This window comes from Lissotriton helveticus, chromosome 2_1 (assembly GCF_964261635.1).
Source record: "Lissotriton helveticus chromosome 2_1, aLisHel1.1, whole genome shotgun sequence".
NCBI classification, from domain to species: Eukaryota; Metazoa; Chordata; class Amphibia; order Caudata; family Salamandridae; genus Lissotriton; species Lissotriton helveticus.
In genome coordinates, this window is record NC_136059.1 from 118375502 (window position 1) to 118397107 (window position 21606).

General features: G+C 50.8%; 1 protein-coding gene across 1 annotated transcript in view; it reads right to left on the bottom strand.

Moving 5' to 3' along the window:
• The window catches only part of LOC144817776 (disintegrin and metalloproteinase domain-containing protein 33-like), a 565915-nt gene that overhangs the window by 487233 nt on the left and 57076 nt on the right, over positions 1 to 21606 (bottom strand). The window contains exon 3 of the mRNA XM_078674583.1: positions 17254 to 17333. Within this exon, the coding sequence (XP_078530709.1) occupies positions 17254 to 17333 (80 nt within the window). The remainder of the gene's footprint in view (positions 1 to 17253; positions 17334 to 21606) is intronic.

Here is a 21606-nt window from a genome sequence, read left to right on the forward strand (position 1 = left end):
CCTTGGGAAACAGCCTCCTTTTCTTCAGGGCTGCGGCCAGGAGTCCAGGCCCAAATGTACAATATGACGACAATCTTCTACCTGGTCACGTCAATACCGGTCAACATTCTATTGATAGTTCCCCCTAGCACACCAGGGTGCAGAGACAGATGGAGATAGGCCCAACCACTCTCTTCTGGCAGGACTTGGTCCAAAAGTCATCCCCAACTAGGCGCTGGCTCTTCTCCACGGATACCCTTTTTGCCCGTAACCTCCCTCAGGACCTCAGGAAGGTTTGGTTGACCACTTAGAACCATCTCCAGAGCCTCGGTTGATAAAAGAGCTTCAACTGAGGTCTCAGGAGTTGCTGATGAAGAGTCTCAAACCTGTCCTCGCAAAGTTCCCCTTTGAGCCTCATCAGTGGCGGAGCACCTTTCCAATTGTATAACTAATTCTAGGCTTTAAAACCCAATGTTATGAGTATTCTAAGATGGTGGGTAGCTGCTGGTGCTCCTAGGCTGGTCTACCCACCGGTGGAACACCTTCTTAAACTGCGCCTGTTCCTCTGTACCCCCCTCTGTGAAAGGCGCAGCTTATACTACTGGTGTGAGTGTGTTTTTTGTCAAAGATATTTTTATTGATTTTTAGAAAAAACTACTCATGGCACAGTCCGCCCACTTTCCCACACAGGGGCGATCAGATCAAAAATCGACAAGCAAAGCAAACAAGACGAGCCCAAAGATCTAGAGTTACACATCCCATCTCCAATTCAAAATTTTACCAGCGTGCCATTAAGGCTCTCTCAGCAGCCACGTTCCTAGCAGAGTAGCGCTCTACACCAGTCTTAGTGAGGGATTTGTGCAGGAATGGGTCCATCAAGGGGCAGTGGGCCATGCTCGCCAGCGGGTAAGGATCGCCCCTCGAGGTTCAGCAGGGAGACTTGAAACAGTACTAGTGCTCATGAGGCTACAAACAAACTAGCCCCCCTCCAAACACCCCCCCGGCACCCCCCCTTTCCCCCCCCCCTTCCCCCCTCCCACCCCCCCGGTGGTGGCAGAGCCCTGAACAGTGTCGTAAATGCGAGGTTACTTATATTTGGAAGAGATGTAAAGCCCGAACTGTGGGGGGACAGACCGCTGAGGGCAACCCGCGGGACAGGAAGGCTACTAGCGGCCCCCACTTAAATTCAAAATCCCTGAAGCCCTCCTGGAAGATGTCCGACATACGTTCCATGCTGAGCAGCTTCCAGAGGCGGGAGTGCCACAGGGACATCGCCGGGGCTTCCCTTCTCTTCCAAGCCGCCGCGATGGTGAGTTTGGCAGCGCCTATACAAAGCCACATAATTCTCTTGTCGGCCCTGGTTTGGTGTTCCAGCATAGGGTCGCGGACCCCCAGGAGAGTCTCGGCCATTGAAGTCGGTATAGGGTAACCCAGTAGGTCCTTCACCTGTGCCAAGATTTCTTCCCAGAAGGGTCTAATAGAGGGACAGTCCCACCAAATGTGTTGAAAGTCGCCCAGGAGGCCACACCCTCGCCAACACCTATCCGATGTCCCTGGGAAGATGCGAGCCAGTTTAGAGGGGTACAGGTACCAATCGGTCATTGTCTTCAAGTGCGCCTCCCGAAGGTCAGCAGAGTGATTACATTTGAAAATATCGGACCAGAGGTGTGACCACTCCTCATCAGGAATGTCTCGTTGAGCCAACCCCTCCCACAGTGTCATGTAGCGCGGCCGCGGGGACGCTATGGAGGACAACAGGAGCTTGTATAGGAAGGAAATGGCACCCTTCATGCCAGTAGATTTAACCAGGAAGGATTCAAATTTGGTGAGGGGACGGGTTGCCCCATCCCGTATCAGGGGGCCGAGGGCCCAGTGTTGCATCTGAGTGTAGTGGAAGTGTTCAGAGTCTCCCACCCCATAGTCTCTTTTACAATTGTCAAATGTGAGGGGATCATAATTGTGAAACAGGTGGGTCAAGGCTAGACAACCGCCCTCCCTCCAGGTATCAAATGGCCCTTCCTGAAGCGCTGGGGGGAATGCTGGGTTGAAATGGATAGGGGTAAAGGGCGAGGGAAAGGAAGACCAGTCCTCCAGTGTCGCCACCGAGTCCCACACCGTCAAAGTGGTACGAGTCGGGGTGCTAAGGTAGGCGTTCTTGGGTCTGTCCTGCTTTGAGCGCCAGATAAGGTCCCAGATCGTTCTGCCCGCCACACTGCGGTCCATATGGAGCCAGTGCTTCTCGGATTCCTTCTGAGACCATTCGACTAGGATTCTGAGCTGGCTGCCTTATAGTAAAGCCGCATGTCGGGGAGACCAGCTCCCCCCTCTCTCTGGGGACGTCGAAGCACATGGAAGGGGAGGCGAGCTCGCCCACCCTGCCAAATAAAACGCAGGATCATTGTTTTTACTTTACTAAAGAATTCCCTGTCCATTGCAATGGGGAGTGACTGGAACAAATATAACAATCTAGGAAGGAGGGTCATTTTTACTGCGTGGATACGTCCTAACCACGAGAGGAAAAGTGGCTTCCACCTCCTGAGCTCCGCCTGGATGTGGGTCAAAAGTGGAGGGAAGTTGGCCTCATACAGTTGCTCCACCCTCGGCGTAAGCTGCACTCCCAGGTATTGTAGCGAGGTGGGCGCCCACGCCAGGGGCGATAGTGTTTTGAGGTGGCAGGCCTCCGCCGAGGAGAGAGTAAGATTGAGTATGTAGGATTTAGTCAGATTGACTTTAAAGCCAGCCACGTTCTCAAAACTGCTCAGCTCCGCCTACAGGTGCGGGAGAGACGTCCTCGGGTTGGATAGGGACAATAGGACGTCATCAGCGAAGAGCGATATTTTATGTGATTCACCTGTGAATGGCAGGCCTTCAATCCCTGAGTGTTCTCTGATTGCGATAGCCAATGGTTCTATGCTAAGGGCAAACAGCAAGGGAGACAAGGGACACCCCTGCCGGGTGCCCCGGGAGTGATAAAAGGGAGCAGACTGGACACCATTCACCGAAACTCTAGACCTCGGGAGATTATAGTTGGCTTGAAGCATTTGTATGAATGCGGAGGAGAAGCCGAACGCCTGAAGTGTGGCCATGAGGAATTTCCAATCAACACGATCGAAGGCCTTCTCCGCATCAAGCCCGACAAGGATGGCAGGGATTTTAAATCTGTTCACCTTTTCAATGAGGTGGATAATGCGTCGTGTGTTGTCGTGTGTCTGCCGTCCCGCTATAAACCCTGACTGGTCTGGGTGGATGATGAGCGGCATAAGGCAGCGCAATCATTTTGCTAGGATCGAGGAGTAGAGCTTGACGTCAATGTTTAAAAGAGCAATAGGCCTGTAGGAGGCACAGAGCGTGGGGTCTTTCCCCACCTTAGGGATCACCGATATCATCGCTTCAGTCATAGATGTCGCCGCGTCCCCATCGGAGGCCATTCGGTTGAACAGTCTGACCAGGTGGCCACTAAGGTCGGCTGCAAAGGTTTTATAAAAAAGTGCAGTGTACCCATCGGTGCCCGGCGCCTTGTGGGGTTTTAAAGCTTTAATAGCAGAAAGTACCTCTTCCATCGTGATCGGGGCCATTAACTCATCATTCCAGGCCTGGGAGACCTGTGGAATAGGCAGGTGCCGAAGGTAATCGCGCTGTGCGTCAGTGTCCAGCACGTCAGCAGAATACAGCGCTGCGTAGAAGTCCCCGAACAGATTAGTCTTGTCGTCATCACTGTGGGACAGCGCCCCCGAGGGGTCCCGGATGCCGCCTATGTACTCCCGTTCTCGCTTGTCGCGTAACTGCCTCGCTAGGTGTTTCCCTATCTTATTGCCTTGAGTGTAAGATAGATTCCGTAGTTTAAGGAGAGTGAATTCGGCACGGTTATTATATATAGCCCGCAGCTTGCCTCTGATGGCTGTGAGGCTGCGAAGAGTCTGCCGGGTGGGCGTAAGTTTGTGGGCCTGTCCGACCGACGTCAGCTCCTCCTCCAGCAATTCCCTTTCTTTCGCCCTCTGCTTATTTAGTGCGGAGTTTAGTGCTATGCACTTGCCCCGAAGCACAGCCTTAAGTGTGTCCCAATTATTATATTCTGAGGTGTCTTCCGGTTTGTTCCGCTCAAAGAAGTCCTGCATGGTCTCCCGAAGGTGGGTGCACGATTCCTTGTCCCTTGCCAAGGATGCCGGAAAATACCACCGAGCCGGTGAGGGGGCATTGCCAAGCCAGGTCATGCAGATTGAGTACAAGCCGTGATCGGACACGGAGATGGGAAATATCTTAGCCTCTCGCAGCCCGCCCTGCAAAGATTGGCTGGCGAAGATGTAATCGAGCCTAGAGTAGGAGTGGTGGACGTGGGAGAAAAAGGAATAGTCTCTGGTGTGTGGGTAGAGTGCGCGCCAGGTGTCCAGCAGTCCCATGTCTTGAATGAGCCCCTGGGTGTCAGAGTGGAAGGAGCCCAGGCCAGAGCGGTTAGTGTGTGTGCTGTCAAGGGAGGGGTGCCAAACCAGGTTGAAGTCCCCCAGAAGAATTAAAGGGCCCTCAGTAAAGTCCGTCACCCTACCCAAGAGATTGTGTAGGAAGTCTTTCTGGCCGCTGTTGGGGGCGTAAAGCGTAACAAAGGTGCACAGCTTACCCCTCAGCCTCCCTTTGACCATCAGCCACCGGCCCTCTTTGTCATTAAGTATACCTAGTGGTTGAAAGTGAGTGGATGAACGGAACAGGAGTGCCACCCCCTTGTGCTTGGAAGGAGCGGAGGACTTGTAAATAAGCGGGAACATTCTATGTTTCAGGCGGAAGTCTTCAGTTTTCATTAGATGGGTTTCCTGAAGTGCAAGTATGTCTATGTGGTGGTCTGAGATGTACTTCCAGACCTTCTGCCTCTTCTGGGGGGAGTTGAGGCCCCTAACATTCCAAGTACCTATGGTAAGCGGCATAGTAACATGGAACCTAAGGTACCCAGCTGGGGCGGGGCACACAGGCCCTCGGGCATCCCTTTCCCGTCGCGCTTCCCCCCCCCACTCCCCAGTGACCCATCGCCTCGTGCCACAGCCACCCATCCCTCAGCGCTGCAGTGAAGGGTTCTGCGCCCTCCCAGCCAGACCATCTCCCCCCCCCCCCCAGCATCCTGCTCACGTGGACCATCCCGCACAGACGCAATTGAACTGCCACCACCAGTTTCCCCCCCGCCCCTCCCTCCCCCCCTGAACAACACCAAAGCCCCCCTCTCCCCCTCCCACCCCAGTAACCCCAAAAGCAGAACAAAAAAACAGTCCCAGTCCTGTCAGTTCACCCAGGACCGTGATAAAGTTTCGTAGAAGGGTCATATCCAACGGCGGGCATGGCGGCCCCCCACCCGAGTCCCTCCCACCTCACAGGAAGGGTATGTGCTCCAGATGATCTCCTGCTTGAAAGGAGAAATCATTCAGGGGGAGAGGTATCCTTGGCCACCTCCGCTATAGCCGTAGCTCGCTCCTGCGTGATGGTAGAGGCGTCTGGTTTCAAGCGGTGCGAGGGGGAACGCCTGCGGCCCACCAGGTGCCATTCCCCACCGGACAGCCCCTGAGACGCTCTCTCCGTGGGTTCATCACCGTCCCGGTCAAGACCCAAGAGCGCGCAAGTGTCCTTAAGCGAGCGCAGATGGTGCAGTTTACCGTTCAATTTGAAGATTAGTCTGAACGGGTGCCCCCAGGAGTAGGGGACGTCTTGCTGTCGCAGGTAGTCCGTCGCTCTCTTGAACTCCTTTCTTTTCTGCAGAGTGATGGCTGACAGATCTTGATACAGGGCTATGGGGTGACCTCGGAATTGAAGGGGCTGTGCCCGCCGGGCCTCGCGGAGGATTCGCTCCTTCAACGGGAAATCAGGAAGGAAAGCTAAGATGTCCGGAGGCGGGGCATTAGCTCGTCGGGGCAGCCCGACCCTGTGCGCCCTGTCGATACGGGTGACAAAGTCCGCCGGCTCCCCCAGAATGTCTCTGAATAAGTCCTGCAGGTACCCCGTGACGTCAGTCCCCTCCGTTTTCTGAGGGACCCCCGAACCCATATGTTGTTGCGACGGGAACGGTTCTCAAGGTCCTCTGCGTGGGCCTGAATATCCAGCTGCTGGTCATTGAGACGCAGGGCCTCTTGCTGAAGTAGTTCGATTTCGCTGCTCCTGGTGTGATCCGCCTTCTACGGCAGCTACCCACTCCCCAAGGCCGTCTATGTCGCGCCGAAGCTCCCGGACCTCGCCCGCCACTTCCTGCTTCAAAGTCTTGAAGTCTTCCCTGAGGGAGTTAAATTGCGTCTCAAGGAAGGATCTAGTGATGGGGATCAGATCGTCCTCCGGCACCGTTGGGGTTTTCGTGGCCGCCGGGGAAGGAGGGTCTTTGCCGGGCTTGGGCTGGGTCCTGGCCATTAGTTCGGGAAGCGTCTGGTTCCCTTTCTTCCTTCGTAGTCCCGCCATGACGGGGCGGTCCCCCTAGACTGACGAGCAACGAAGATCAGGGCCCGGGGAGCGGCGGGCCAAGGGAGGCGTGCTGTGGGTCCCCCAAGTCTCGTTGTCCGGAAGCACTGGTAGAGGTGCGATCAGACCCGCAGGTCCCCGGTCAGTCCCCCCGCCGGGAGCCCGATCTTGCCCCCCGAGCTCTCGCCGTTGCTCACCCCTCCGTGCTCCTCAACCCTCGTGCGTGCCAGAGGTGCAGCTCACTGGGACACTGCAGCGCCGGAAGGGTAGACTGTGCACCGGTGGCGTGTGGGGATGTCAGCCGGATGGTTCCAGAGGCCAGTAATGCAAAGGCCCAAAGCCGGGGCCTCGATTTTCGTGACCCGCGGCTGGATCGTGGCAGCAGGGGCGTGAGCAGGTCGGATCGTAGCGTCAGCGCTGTCGGCGTGGGCTCCCCCCCTCAGCTCACAGGCGCCCAGTGGGTCGTATCGTCGGGGGAGGCCGGGACAGCAGGCGAGCACACAAGCACACGGTCAACTGCAGGTAATGCGGACCGACCTTCAGGTCTCTGAGCGGCCCCTACGCCGAGAGCTCGATTTTGCCCCCCGGGTTCTCCTCACCCTTCCCGCGCATCCAGCACACCGGGACACCGCAGCGCCAGAGGGGTGGATTGTGTTGGGCTCCAGTGCCGTCCGGGTGTGCCAGCAGGTTATCCCCAGAGCCCGGGACCAGGAACGTAGAGGCCCCAAGCCGGGACCTCGATTTTTGAAACCCCCGGCTGGATCGCAGCAGCAGGGGTGGGCGCAGATTCAGACCACAGCGATGTCGGCGTGGGCTCCCCCCCTCAGTTCTCAGGTGCCCAGCTGAGCGGTGCGTCACGGGAGGCAGGGGCAGCAGGCAAGCACACGGCCAACCGCAAGCAATGTGGACCGGCCCTCAGGCCTCTGAGCGGCCCTCGCGCCGGGAGCTCGATTATGCCCCCCGGGGTCTCCTCACCTTTCTCGCGCGTCCAGCGCACAGCTCACGGGGACATCGCAGCGCCCGAAGGATGGACCGTGTTCCAGCGCTGTGCAGGGTGCCAGCAGGTTATCTCCGAGTCCGGGACCGGAAATGTAGAGGCCCCCAAGCCGGGACCTCGAGTTTCGTGACTCCCGGCCAGGCCGCGCCTCGGCACCGGCCGGATCAAGGCAGCAGGAGTGGGCACAGGTCCGGACCTCCGCTCCGGTGGTATCGGCGTGAGCCGCCGTCGGGAAGCGGCTGAGCGCTCAGGTCAGTGCAGCGCCTGGGGAGGTAGGCAGCTTCAGCTACACGGCCGACCGCTGACACACGGCCGCAGCCGCCAACACTCGAACCAGGTGTCCCCAGCCTCCAGAGCTTCCCGGGCAGCCCGCGAGCCTGATGTGCAAAGCCGTGGGGTCGCCCCTGTGTTCCGCCGTTCTCCACAACTATGTCTCGTGTGGTAGGGAGATCAGGCTGTGTAATAAGGTGCGTTTAGGCGGGATCGGGCGGGGAGCCCCGGAGACCTGCGACCGGTCACACCGCCATCTTGGACCCGCCCCCGAGTGTGTTTTTTTCTGACGGTACGCTTTAGAGACAGGCTCCTACTGTACATTAGATTGGCATAAACATGCAACTTCCCACATTTCCTGCCTGCCCATTGTGTGCCTCAGTTTTTGTGAACTTGAAGATGGGAAGAGGGGGTGTGGCACTCCATGCCCCTTGGCAGGGAAGAGGGAGATTATGTAATGCTATCCAGGAAATGGCATTACGTCTTGATAATGATAATGCCGGCGGTATTACACATGCCTACAAGGCCCTCCGCGAGCACGGACCAGCATACATCAACCACCGCCTGAGCTTCCACCAACCCACCAGACACATGAACTCCGTTGCCCTCGCTCACACGCCCCACATTCGCTGAAGCTGCAGTGGAGGTTGTTCCTTCTCCCACCTCGCCGCCAAGTCCTGGAGTTACCTACACCTGCAAACATCGCCCTCTAGTGGAATCAGAAAGGCACTGACTGACTGAGGTAAATTCTAGAGAAGTTTTGGTCACCCCAGCGCAGCAGGAGATTATTGTCCCACCCCATCGACAAGCCGTACTTTAGTGTAAACACGGTGAGGTCCCGATTGGCCAGTATCTGCCACGTGATAAGGAGACACTGGCTACAAGGCTGCAGATTCTCTGTGCCAATAAGTAACGTCATGTGCACTGCCTTCTGCACTTGCATTGTCACTTCTCAGGGTGCACACAGAACCCTGAGCTTTTTAAGTGTAGCTGAACACACCGTTAGCTTTCTAACATAGAAGGCCTTGAGCTCAGAAACTAGGAAAAGAGACCTCATACTATGGCAGTTTGATTCCAGCTGAATTTTCCTCTCCATTGGGAGAGCCATTGTTTGCTGTGCGTGTCAGGGCAAAGAGTACAGCACTTACTCTGCAGTCTTCATAAGAGAAAATAATACATCAACACATGTTCACAGTAGCTATGGGACTATGTGTGTGTATAATATTTAATGTATAGCACCAGAAAATTGTAAGAGCATAGGTAGTTGAAAAGGTTACACGAGCATAGTAGTAGTTCAGGTCAACAGTGGCATAACACATCCTTCACCTCCGGCAGGAACAGGAAGCAGGCAGCCACCTTCCCCATAGCCAATCACAACGCTGCAATGGTAGCGTTGTGATTGGTGGGGACACCGAACAGCCAGGCGCCTCTGGGGAGGCCATTTTCTCCAAGTAGGCTGCATGCAGCCGACATGGAGAAAAGGCTGAGTGCGCATAGACTGGTTTGGCCGGCCCCAGAGGGCTGACCAAACAGTGAGCGCCCTCAGCATTGCGCAAGCTACTCCGCCCCTGCTCTAGAACAGAACCACCCACCTGCCGGCCCTCAAACAAACACTTCTGCTTTCTCGCAGAGCAAGAAGCAGAAACATAAAATGGTAGTTTTACCATTTTAAATTTCTGCTTCTCGCACTGCGAGAAAGCAGTTGGGCCACACTCCTCCGCCCTAATGGAGGAGCCTCCCCTGGTTACTCTGTTACAAAAGTGAAGGACATTCCTTCATCCTAATCCCTTTCTATTTTATGGGATTTATATTTCGGCGGATGGGATATGTGTCACCATTGTGAAGGAGTAACCCGTCCGCCAAGATCTAAATCAGGTCCTAAATCGTGACCGGGCCTCCTCGACAGAGAGGTTTCCAACGGAGCCTCCACTGCACATGGGCTGTAGCTTGGCCTTAACTTCCCCCCTCTGCAGACATTACCATGAAAGCACCTTGATCCAAACCCCAAAACATCAATGAGAGTACCATTAAATAACCTGACGATGCTGAGATGCTCCAGCGATGAAGACAACACCACAACACAATTCCCCCACGCCGCAGGGGTGCACAAGTTGGTGGTAAGTAGAAAGGTCAATCTCCTTACTCATTCTAACAACTGTGCGGAAAACACGCAACCAGAGCTTAGCAGACAGAGACGAAGAGGACCACTGATAACAGCACCAAGTAGTTAACAAGGAAACAACACTGTAAATGAGTAGAGGTAAATTCTCTCATCATTCGAAAACAGAAAAGGATAAGAACCCAGACCCAGGTTGAGGCTGAGGTCCTCGAGATCGAAAAGGCTCCGGGAGCGCCCTGCAGCTGGAGACACTGTTGACACTCTGCATTGTATTATTATTATTGTCATTGCTGTTTTTATTATTGTTATTCTTATTCTTTTCACTAAAACTGATAATTAATACCTGATGGTCTTGCTTCTATCTTTCAGGATCAGGGCTGGACTGGCCGTAGCGGGCATTGGGCGTTTCCCCGTTGGGCCTCCATAGTGGGGGTCGATTTTGGGCCCCTGAGGGGGCAATCGGCCCCCTTTAATAAAATCGGACAAAACCAGCCCTAAGAAACAGTTTGGCTGCACCCCTTCCCCCCAAGCAGTTTGCCAGGGCCGGTTTCGGTTCCCATTCCGGCCATGTTCAGGATCCTAGTAGGAGATGGAGGACAGCCCGCTAAATAAGAGAAAGAGAGACAGAAGCCAGAAAATGACGCCCTGTTACATATAAAGATAGCTCCTCGGCAGGCAGACCATGCAGGTTATAAGATGTAGGTTTATTAACTCGTTCCGTGCGCGCTTTGGCCAACGGCCATCGCGAGCACTATATACCTGGCTAGTGCTGCGCACGTCCCTCGGCCGACGCGGCCCCGCCCACTCATTAAAAGTCCTGCACTGCGGCGCAACGGGTTAAAGAGATTGTAACTTAGTTACAGGTTACAAGGTGAGTGTCTATGCCTCACCAGAGGCACCGTCCTTCTGCTCAGCCCACTCTCTCCAACTGACCCTCTCCCCGGCCAGGCACTCACCGGCATTCCATCGCCCAGACTGGCTGAGCAGCAGGGAGCAGGGAAACTAGGGAAGGAATGCATTACACCGACATCAGGATACAACAGTTCCCTTCTTTCTTGTTCCTGTCTTTAATGAGAGCAGAACTACGGAAGCCCGGAGGTGACATCCATCGCTGTGGGCTGGTGCACTCAGAGGGCTCTGCTAGCCCAGGGCTTTTTCCCCACTTAAAGTTTTTGTGAGTGCGTTTTCACCCCGTAACCTTAAAATCAGGCCCAGATGCCTGGGACCAGTATACTGGCAATCCTGATTATCTAAATTCATAAACCCAGCCTAGGGAGCCCGTGAGGTCACTTCCGGCAAAGCAAGCTCTGCACTTCCTGTGCAGCACAGTGTGATGGAAACGTTATCGGTTTGCAATAAACCCAGCAGTGGTGCCCAGCGCCTACCTGTGCAGGGCTGGGGGTGAGGGGGTGCAGGGCCCATGTTAGGAAAGAGATCTGTGTCTGCGGATTTGAATTTATCAGTGGTAAAATCTCACAGAGTCATTTATTAATGGTTAATATTCTATTTCTTGAATAACCAACTGGCAAATATGAAAATATACATTATTTGATTCAATATGTATCTATCTGCTTGAGATGTAAACAAAAAAGTCTGCCTGAAAAGCAGAAAACCTCTGACCAAACCCACACAGGTAAACGTCAACCAGGGAATGAAAGCATCAACCAAAAAGACGGCTTGGAAACGCCTCGCCACAACTCTGCCTATATGGCTGTTTTATTTGATATTTTATTTTATTTTTATAGCGTTTTGTAAAGCGTGAAAAGGAGTCCAAGCGCTTTACAAGTAGAACAAAGCTCAAATAAATGCAATATGAGATGTACCAAAGTTAAGCTGGGGTTCAGAAACATAAATGTAAGTTATTACATACAAGAAACTTTGCAAAGTCAGGAGATCTGGCCTTGCAAGCTGGAGGTTATTTAATTTATTTTTAAATTACATACCTATGCCACAACAATAAAAAATAAAACTTCCAAACATGTCAACCATATGTTTTCAATTCAAATTTAAAATAAAATTAAATAACTATTGCTTATAATTATTATTAAATATTATTCTTATTGGTTCAGATAACGTGTTCTATTGGCTTTACTTAACCAGGAATTATTGTACTGAAGGTAAGTGTAAATAATGGGGGGAAAACATTGGCAAAGCAACGAATTTGCCCATCAGCTCTTGCTCTGAGGTGCACATCCTTTTATGCAGATGTAGTCAGGTCAAATGATGTCACTCAAAGTGCAAGAGAACCAATGGCTGAAGGGGTTGGACCACTGTACCATGATGAGTGCTGTGGTGGGTGGAAGCACATCTGAATGACAGGTAAACAGACCAATGTATGAAGAGGGCTAGACAAAAGCCTCAATATGTACATATTTTTCATTCATGAATGCTGTTGATTACATGAGGCTGCTAGAACAAGAAACCTACCTCTATGCCAGACCTAAAAAGCATAAAGAGTCGGGTGGTGCAATAGACAAATTAGGCGAGCATGAGATGCCTGATGGGCCACCCATGGGTGGGACCAATGGCCTCATTTATGAAAAGTGACGCATTTCTGCGTGAAAACAGCGATGCGTCACTTTTCACTGCGCTCTCCCTGTGACATGATTGATGCGTCATAATTATAATATGACGCATCATGTCGCAAGGAGTTACAGATACGTCAGTATTTCTGACGTATCTATAAGCGCAAAAGTGACGCATTGCTGGAGTGTGTCACAAAAATGACGCAACTCCAGCAATGCTTCCTTTCACATGGGGCAAGACCCATGTGAAAGGGCTTGCGTCAGTCTTACGCCTGCTGTGAGGCAGGCACAAGATTTTGACGAAACTGCGTCCTAAAAGTGATGCAGTGAAATCTCATAGATTTCACTGCGTCACTGTTACGAGGCTTTTTGCGGGTGAACGTCCCCTCTGCATACATTATACCTGACGCAGGTATAATGTAGCGCAGGGGTTTACAAAGTGACGCATCTGCTTAGATGCGTCACTTTGTAAGTAGTGCGCATCAGGAGGCAAGTTTTACGTCGCCGATGCGTCACAAAAAGTGACGCATCGGAAGCGCAAAACTCACGCAAGGCCTCATAAATGAGGCCCCTTGAGCCTCGCTTCTGGTGCTAGGCTAGATGTTGCTCCTCATTAAGCAGTATACTGGAGGGGAACAGGGAATGGGGGACGACGGACAAAAAAAAAAAACTTGCCTGCAACCCGCCACATTGCACTCTTCTGCTCCTCTCCACTGCAGACACAGGCTTCCAGACCCCCTGTGGCCCATCCCGACGCTGCTCCCATACATGAGAGCAGCATCACGATTGGCCTAAGCGCCCTCGATTCACGATCCCAGAGGAACTGGGAGCCTGTACCTGCTGTCTCCAACCAGGCCCGGACTGGCCGTTGTGGGCACCGGGCAATCCCCCGGTCGGCCGCAAGGGTGGGGGCCGGTTTTGGGCCTTGGGGGGCCGTTTTTGTTGCAGAGCCGTTTTTGCAGCATAGCTGCAAAATCGGCTGAAAAGCGGCCCTGGCAAAGCGCTCGCCCCCCTCCCGCCCGGGGGGCGGGGGGGGGGGGCGGCCGAGCACTTTGCCAGGGCCGGTTTTGGTTCCCAGTCGCAGCTCGGGTAGTAGACAGCTTCAGTGCGCATGTCGGTTTGGTTGTCCTGAGACATCCGGCCAAACACATATGCGCACTGACAACAGTGCCTACCACTCTCTTCATCACTGTTACCCCGATGGCCCAAAGACTCGGCCTGGGAAGGCTAAATAAAACTATAATAAACACTTTTTATTATCGTTTATTTTTCACGTTTTTAGGCTGCTGGGGGTGGTGCTCCACCGCCATAGCAGTGGAGCAGCCTCTGATAGGTTAAACATACGGAAAAACCTAAACTTGAAAGAGGGGAGCTGGCAGTTTTCTGCATTGTAGCCCGCAGCGGCCGCATGAAAGAGGGGAAGGTGGTGGAGGCCGCCGCCCCTTTGCTACGCCACTGTAGAGTCCGTTGTCCGTGCAATGCTAGCAAAGCTGACCACCTCTCTCAGTCTTCACTTAATTTGAGTAGAGGCCCTATTCTGCTAAAAGCATCCCATAACAAGGGGTGGTGTTTGTTGGAAATCGCCAGCAGTTTCCTATGGAACAGCGCTTTGAAGTCAAGGTTCTGTCCGTGTCCAAAGGAGCTGTTTGGAATAGAGGAGGCTCTTGTCCCAAGAGGCAGGTGAGAACTCTAGATCACCTCTAGCTCATCCGTGACTGTGGGGTTTCAGCAGCTATACTAATGCAGGTGATGATAGAGCCCTGGACGTCGCTGTGGTTTTACACGAGATGCTGAGACCTTTCTCTATCGAAGGCCAATAGGAAGCCTCCTAGGTCGGGTTGTCTACTTGGTAGCAGAACAGCATTTATCCTGAGCTGACACAAAAAAGTTATTTTGCAATCAATAAACAAATCACAAATCGCTGTTGTTTTCTTCTTTTTCTTTCTTTTATTTCACGTGTTGAATGTTCATAAAATTTCCTAGCCGACACGTGTTTCGTCTGAATTGGTGTTTATCCACAGACTTCTTCAAGGCTTAATTTATTCCGTTCGACCTTTTAATTTCTTGCTTGTCACCCCTACTGCAATGTCTTTTGGGGTTGAGATATCCTATAGGTCTATTCTCCACGTTTATCTTGCCCGTAAGTAATAGGGTAGTATCAGTCTCTCTCCATACTGTATTGCTTGGGTATTTTCCTCCTGTGACGATATCTCGTCTTCCGACAAAAGAATTCCTGGCGTTCAGCATGTTAGATGTGTTCACATCTAACATGGGCTTCGATTGGAATTCATAGAGCATATTATCAAGGCCATTATCGCCGCTTTATCGTCAGTTTCCTGCCGATAAAAGCGGCGATAATGTATCGCCTGTCCTTGATAATATGCCCCAGAGTGTGGTGTGTAAGACCCTGATAAGACTAGAAGACGGGATAATTCGTAAAGTGTTGAAGTCCCTTCTCCAGTATAATCTCAATTTACATTAGTCCAAATAAGTATGGCAAAGCCAATAGATCTGGTCTTGGCTATCAGGCTTTTGCCTTTGCCAGTGCTTCTTTTGTTTTCTCAGTGCTTTTCTAAAATTATATCATTGGGATAGCCACGATCCCTGTCACCACATAGAAAGAAAAAATATTAAAAGCAAACAAAATGTTGGGGTCTTAAACACATTCCACGATAGAAGCCTCTTCTATTTAGGGAATTACTTTAGGTGTGACTGTGCTCCTTATGAAAGAGTAGAATGCCAGCACTGACAGTGAACGTACACTTCTGTGTAACTTTACTACTTTTCGGTATTCACAATGGTAAACTTAGAACAAAAGTCTAACTTTACTACTTTTTGGTATTCAGAAAGATAAACTTATATCACAAGTTTAACTTAACTACTTTTCGGTATTCACAAAGGTAAGTAACTACCTTTCGGAATTCCGAAAAGTAGAAAATGTACACAATAGTATACGTTCACCTTTGTGAATCTGGCCCGTGGATTTGCTACACTTGACACATAGTCCACCATCTGCTGTATTCTTTACAGATTTAAACAAGAAGTGTTGGTTCTAACAACCATGGATCAAAAATCACTAAAAACATGCCACATATGGCGCAGTCGTTAGTTGCTAAGGAAATAACATTTACAACACCATCTGTGAATGCGGATACATTATTTCCTCAAGTAACCATTGGATGATGCGTACCATTAGGAACATTTTGATATAAACAGCGGCGGCTCCTCCGCAATGGCGAAGGAGCTTCACCCCACTACCTGGCTCAGAGCACGCAAATATAAAATAAAACAATGTTGCATCGTTTTATTTTGCTTTTGCCGGCACTTAGCCAGTGCTGTACGAAGGGGTGGGGCCTAGGCATGGAGGGGGAGGAGGAGTGCTACGTGCACTCCACTCCCTAAGTGCTCACGTGTGTTTGATTGGTCTTCTCAGGCCGACCAAAACACAAATACGCACTTAGGTTTTTCCAGCTGGGCTGAATTGAGCAGCTGGACTGGAGAAACCCCCACAGACTCCCTGGTTTAGGGACATGGCTACAGGGCCCAGAAAGGATCCGCTTCAATGTCCATTGCTTATCATCTTACAAAACGTAAGCAGTATGGTTTAAAAAGACAGAAAGAGAGGCATTAAGTGAAGAGGATGAGAGAGAGAGAGAGAAGGGGGCAGCTGCCAGCTGCAGAGCAGGAGAAGTGAACACTGTAGGGAGGTGGGCGGTGTGAGATGAGTGTGGTGAGGAAGAGGGGGGCGAGGTTCATTATATTCAGAAGTGGGCCCCTACATTGTGGTGAGGCAGATAAATACATGGGATCGGTTGGATTTATTGCGCGTGGACCAAAGACGCACATTGTGAAAACATGAAGTGCAGCGCCCGGAAGCGGGCCCCTTCTGATACATGAACTGAGGGAAAGCACAAAAAAACAAGATGCAAAGAGTGCACAAACACAATGGAACAATCCTTCAGAGAAAGGATACCGTAATAGGCCAACACTGCAGGGGAGGAGTAAGACACGAGAAGGTGGGACATAAATCCACATGAAACTATACAGAAGAAAGCTGTTCAGAACGACACACACTTTAACCAATCGGCAGCGAGGGTGTGGCCAAAGCTCGTAGAAGTGAATACAACATGCCTCGCAGAGGAGTGCATGCGCCACTGCTAGGCTCGACCAAACAATAAAATATCTCTTTAATCTTAATGTTGGCCAGGTTCCATCAAATGGTAGTATTAGATGTTTTTCAATATTGAAGATCACAAAGTCATGACATTTCTCAACTCCATGTCTGAAGAATGACAAGTCAAATTTTTTTTTTCAGTCAATAGGACCTAGTATGTTGGGATTTGTGGTTTACATTTCTTTAAATATAAGTGGGAGCCCCAATTGCTTTGCATGCTTAGTGCTGTTGGCTGAAAATCCAGGACTGGCTAGAAGGTACCCTCTTGACCTAGGGCCTCCTAATACATTTTAACAGGGTTGATCTATCAACTTGCATCACCCATCTGTTCCCTACTGCTTACTGTGCTACTGTCACCATTACCCAGCAGAAGGTGGCCTGGCCAGTCTTATATCTTCTCCATATAGTAGTGTATAACAGTGTCCGGAATCAATCACCACTAGAAAGCACTAGACACACGCATCTCTATCTGCTGTGCAAAGAAAGTTGCTGTTGACCTGCAAGAAGCATAAGAAGCTTGCAAAGCTCTCCGGCATTATTCATGCATCCCACAATCATACAGGCACAGCACATTTAACAAGAGTTTGCCTCCTAGTTCCAAAGAATCCCACAAATATATCCTCCAAAGCCAAATCAGACTCCATAGGCAGATGGTGACCTCAAAACCATCTAGAACACGGCCAGACTGTTGAAAGTGATACAAGGCAGTAACATTAGCAGAATGAAAGCTGTTCAGATGCCAATATCAGAATAAATGCTTCACACTGACCGTCTCCAGGGCGCTGATGGCTCTCTTGACACGGCCTCCCGACAACCAGTGAGCGGTGGTGAGTTCTCCTTCAGAAGATCCTGTGATGGGAGCAGATCAAAAGGATTAGTTACTCCAGAAAGTTCACTCCTTTCAGCTGCACTATGTTTGATTTTAATATTTTTTAGGTATAGTTATAACTGTGAGGTAGCACAGGAGAGTAATGGAGCTGTAGTTACCACAGGAGGTACATCACAGGTGGAACAAATTTACAGAGATCACATAAGACAATGTAAACGTGGGATCCAAGTCATGCTTGGTAAGTTACGGGACACGAATCATGGGGCATAATAAGAGAGCAGCAACGTAAGCCGGATGTAGGGTTATGGAGCAGATGCAATGAGGGGTAATTGGTCTTACTCCTGCCTTTGGTGTAGATTACCTCGGAACACACAGGGCCTCATTTACGAGAAGTGACACATCACTGCGTGAAAGCAGCGATGCGCCACTTCTCAGTGCCACACCAATGATGCGTCATATTGACAGTATGACGCATCATGTCGCAAAGAATGACAGATATATCAGTATAACTGATGTATCTGTCGGTGCAAAAAGTGACGCATTGCTGGGGTTGTGTCAGAAGCCTGACACAACTGCAGCAATGTTCCTTTCACATGGTGCAAGCCACATGTGAAAGGGCCTGCATCACCCTTAGGCCTGCCATGAGGCTGGCATAAGGTTTTGACGCATTGGCGTCCTAGAATTGGCACCGCGCAATTTCATAGATTTCACTATGCCACTCCTAAGACCCTTTCTTGTAGGGGTACGTCCACCCTGCATACATTATACCTGACATAGGTATAGTCTAGCGAAGGTGTTTAAGAAGTGACGCATCTAACCAGATGCATCACTTCATAAATATGGCGCATTTTTTATGCCACTGGCGCGTCACAAAAAGTGACACACCAGTGGTGTAAAAGTGACGCAGTGGCTCATAAATAAGCCCCACAGGCTTGATTGATGAATCATTTTTATGAGTGCCTGTGCCTGACTCAAGTCATAGGTGTGTCCTATTTATAAATCTACATGAATTAAAGATGTCCGCTCAGGGGAAACATAACCGCTGACTAAGCATGTTATACTTTTCGAAGCCCAAGTGTAAGATACACCTGAGACTTGAGTAAGACACAGCTACTCACAGGAAAGATTTGTGATGCGTCCCCACAATTGTGGTGAGTCATCACAATGACTGGAATCGCCAGGAAGGACGGCTCATCAGAGTCACAGATATGGGGATTAACGGAGGATGTTTTTGGGTGTTCGACCACTCATTGCTTCTTCAGGAAGATTTAAGGATATAAATCCAAACCCAAACACACCATACTTTCTTCCGGCTCCCATAGGACCTGCTGATACAATACAGAGGTGGAACGCCCATGCGTCACCCACGGAACGTCCCATTGACGCAAAGTAATGCAGGCAGTGCATTTCTGTGCGTTGTGTTAATCTGGAATGTAAATCAACGCAAATTTTGATTTGCATTGGTTTGTAAATCCCAGCAGAAGCCTCTGCATCGGGTTGCATTAAAAAAAAAGTAGAAGTACCAGTTAAAAACACAGATATAGTAATAAACAACAGAAAGGTGACCAGTGAAGCTTTGCAAAGGGCCTTCCACTGCGCAGCAACATGTGTTGCAGCATTTTTAGTAATTTTTTAACAGTTTGTACGAGACACAATTTTTTGGGTGAAATCAACTGATTATGCAGCAGATGATGCATTATATGGTAAATGCAGCAAATCTATATTTATGTTTAACCGCATCTGTGCGGCGTATTTTCCCGCTGTGCGCTGAAGATTTGAGAATCCCGCGGTTCATGACGAGCTCAGCTCGTCACGAGCGTTCGAGAGGTGTACCTCATGACGAGCTAAGCTTGTCATCAGCGTCAATGTGGTTAAAAGGCCGCGGCTGCACAATTGCATAATTCCAGTGGCCCTGGTAATATCTGCCACCAAAGCCATTCTTATAGCTTTTGGGGGCCTTGAATAGTCTGAATTGTCACGCTTGTACGAGTGTGATGGTTAGTAGTTGTGTTGGTACCGTCATTGGCGTCGCTGCCAGGGGCTATGGATGGCGCAAGATGTAGCAACCGCCTGACGAGGGTCCTGGTACTTTCTGTTTTACAAATTAAGCAGTGCCCAAAATTCCATAAGATTACCCTGCCACAATAAACAGGTAAGAGGGACTATATGTTGACATAAATAGCATTCTGGCATCTGGCTGTAGCTAGTGACGCAATCCTGCCTCCAGTAAGAAAGACCCACACAAAGAAGAGAGTGAGAAACGTAAGGACCCAGCGTCGAATTGGTAACGGGAGCACTCGGGCAATGCCCGAGGGGCCGGTGTCCAGTTCCAGCATGGGCTGCTTTTTTTAGCAGTCTGGGGGGCTGATTTGTGCGGTTTCTGCATTTTCGATGCCACCAGCGACCCAGTGGGTGCCCGAGTGATCTTTCTGGAGGTAGATAGGCGTCTATTATTTATTTATTTATAGAGTTTTATATAGCGCGAACGTGACCCACTCCCCTTTATCGACCGCAGAGGGGTCACGCCCTTTCTATCGCTGGGCTGGCCCATCAATGTATGCATATTGAGCAGGGGGAGGGGGCAGGGGGCCTGAGCAAAAGTGTCCTCACTTGTTTTCAGGTGTGTTTCACCAGCGTAAACTAATCCATGCATTTTTAAAATAAAATTTCACTGAAGCAGTGTTTTGCGGACAGGTAATATGCAAATGTGGGCCACTTTTCTATAGCGTGCACGGGCCGATTTTTAATCCTAATCCAACTCTATAAGGACCTTTGCATGTTGTTTCGCACCCTCCATGTACATAGGCATGTGTGTGTGCACACGGTTGGCAAGTGAGCTGATGCCTGGAAGGGAGCGTTTCCACATACAATTAACAGGCACATTTCATCTTGTCAGCCACTTTTGGACAAAAACAAAGAGCAGAATATATGTCCTGGAAAGCGGCCCTCCCCGCGGCGCGCCCCCCTCCACAGCGCAGACAGGGGGGGCGGCTTCCATTAGGAGGGGGTGGGGGGATTTCGGAGCCAAGGGCAGGCCGCCGTTAGTCGTTGAAACATGCGAGGTTCGGCAGTACTCTCTGTTTTGGCCACACCTGTTCCTGCGGATGAACCCTGGCATCCGTGGTACCCCACCTGCTCAGAAGAGGCTGCACACTTCCGGCTACGCCTCGCCTCTGCTGCCTGCTCTCATGCTGACGTCATCATCTCTGACCCCTCTCGTTATCACTGCAGACTGCAAGGAAACACCCATCCCGGGCCTGGGGCGCTCTCTACCAAAGGGACGATTCATTTTTGATGCACTATCATTTAATTATTTTGTTTAAAATGGCGTTTTTACAGCAAACATATCTAATTTTTAATTAATTTTAATGAGGAGTCTCTGGCACTGAAATACTGCTCCAACCGCACTCTGAATTGGTCTGGATGAATATATACAGAGTGCAAAACTGAACCTAATCCCACCCCCACCCGTAAATAATGGCACCATCGGGAAATTCGGGCTTAATAGGCACAGCACCTTGAGAACCATTGGCTAAAAGGTTTTGGCTGACTGTGGGTGTGACAGAACTCGCGCTCACATTAAAGCCAAGGTCTAAGCGTGATCTTTCACAGACAAAACCACTGAGTTGGCTTTTCTGGACCCATTTCTGGCCTGATTAGCCTCACATTGGGCTTGTGTTCACAGATCATTTCTACCAGAGCCGCTGCTGTGGTTGGTTTCGAGATTCATCGCTCGCATGTTCGTCGGGCACTCCCTTCCTTCCTCAAGCACCTGGGACAACCCGGCCCAACCACCGACGATGACTTTGGTTGCACCTGCAGCGGTCCTCCACCCTCATCCTGCACTGGGGCACCCGCACCTACCAGACACAGGAAGTAGCCGCAAGCTGCCGAGCTCGAACACACGTCTCAAAAAGTGGATGAAGGTCAGCAGCCTTGAACCCAAGGGTCTCAAGAGATGTGTGTAGGTTAGAAGCCTTAAACCGAAAGGTCTCAAGTGATGGGTGAAGGTCAGAAGCCTTGAACCCAAGAGTCTCAAGTGATGGGTGAAGGTCAGAAACCGTGTACCGAAGGGTCTCAGGAGATGGGTGAAGGTCAGAAACCATGAACCCAAGGGTCTCAAGTGATGGGTGAAGGTCAGAAGCCTTGAACCCAAGAGTCTCAAGTGAAGGGTGAAGGTCAGAAGCCGTTTACCGAAGGGTCTCAGGAGATGGGTGAAGGTCAGAAGCCATGAACCCAAGGGTCTCAAGTGATGGGTGAAGGTCAGAAGCCTTTAACCGAAGGGTCTCAAAA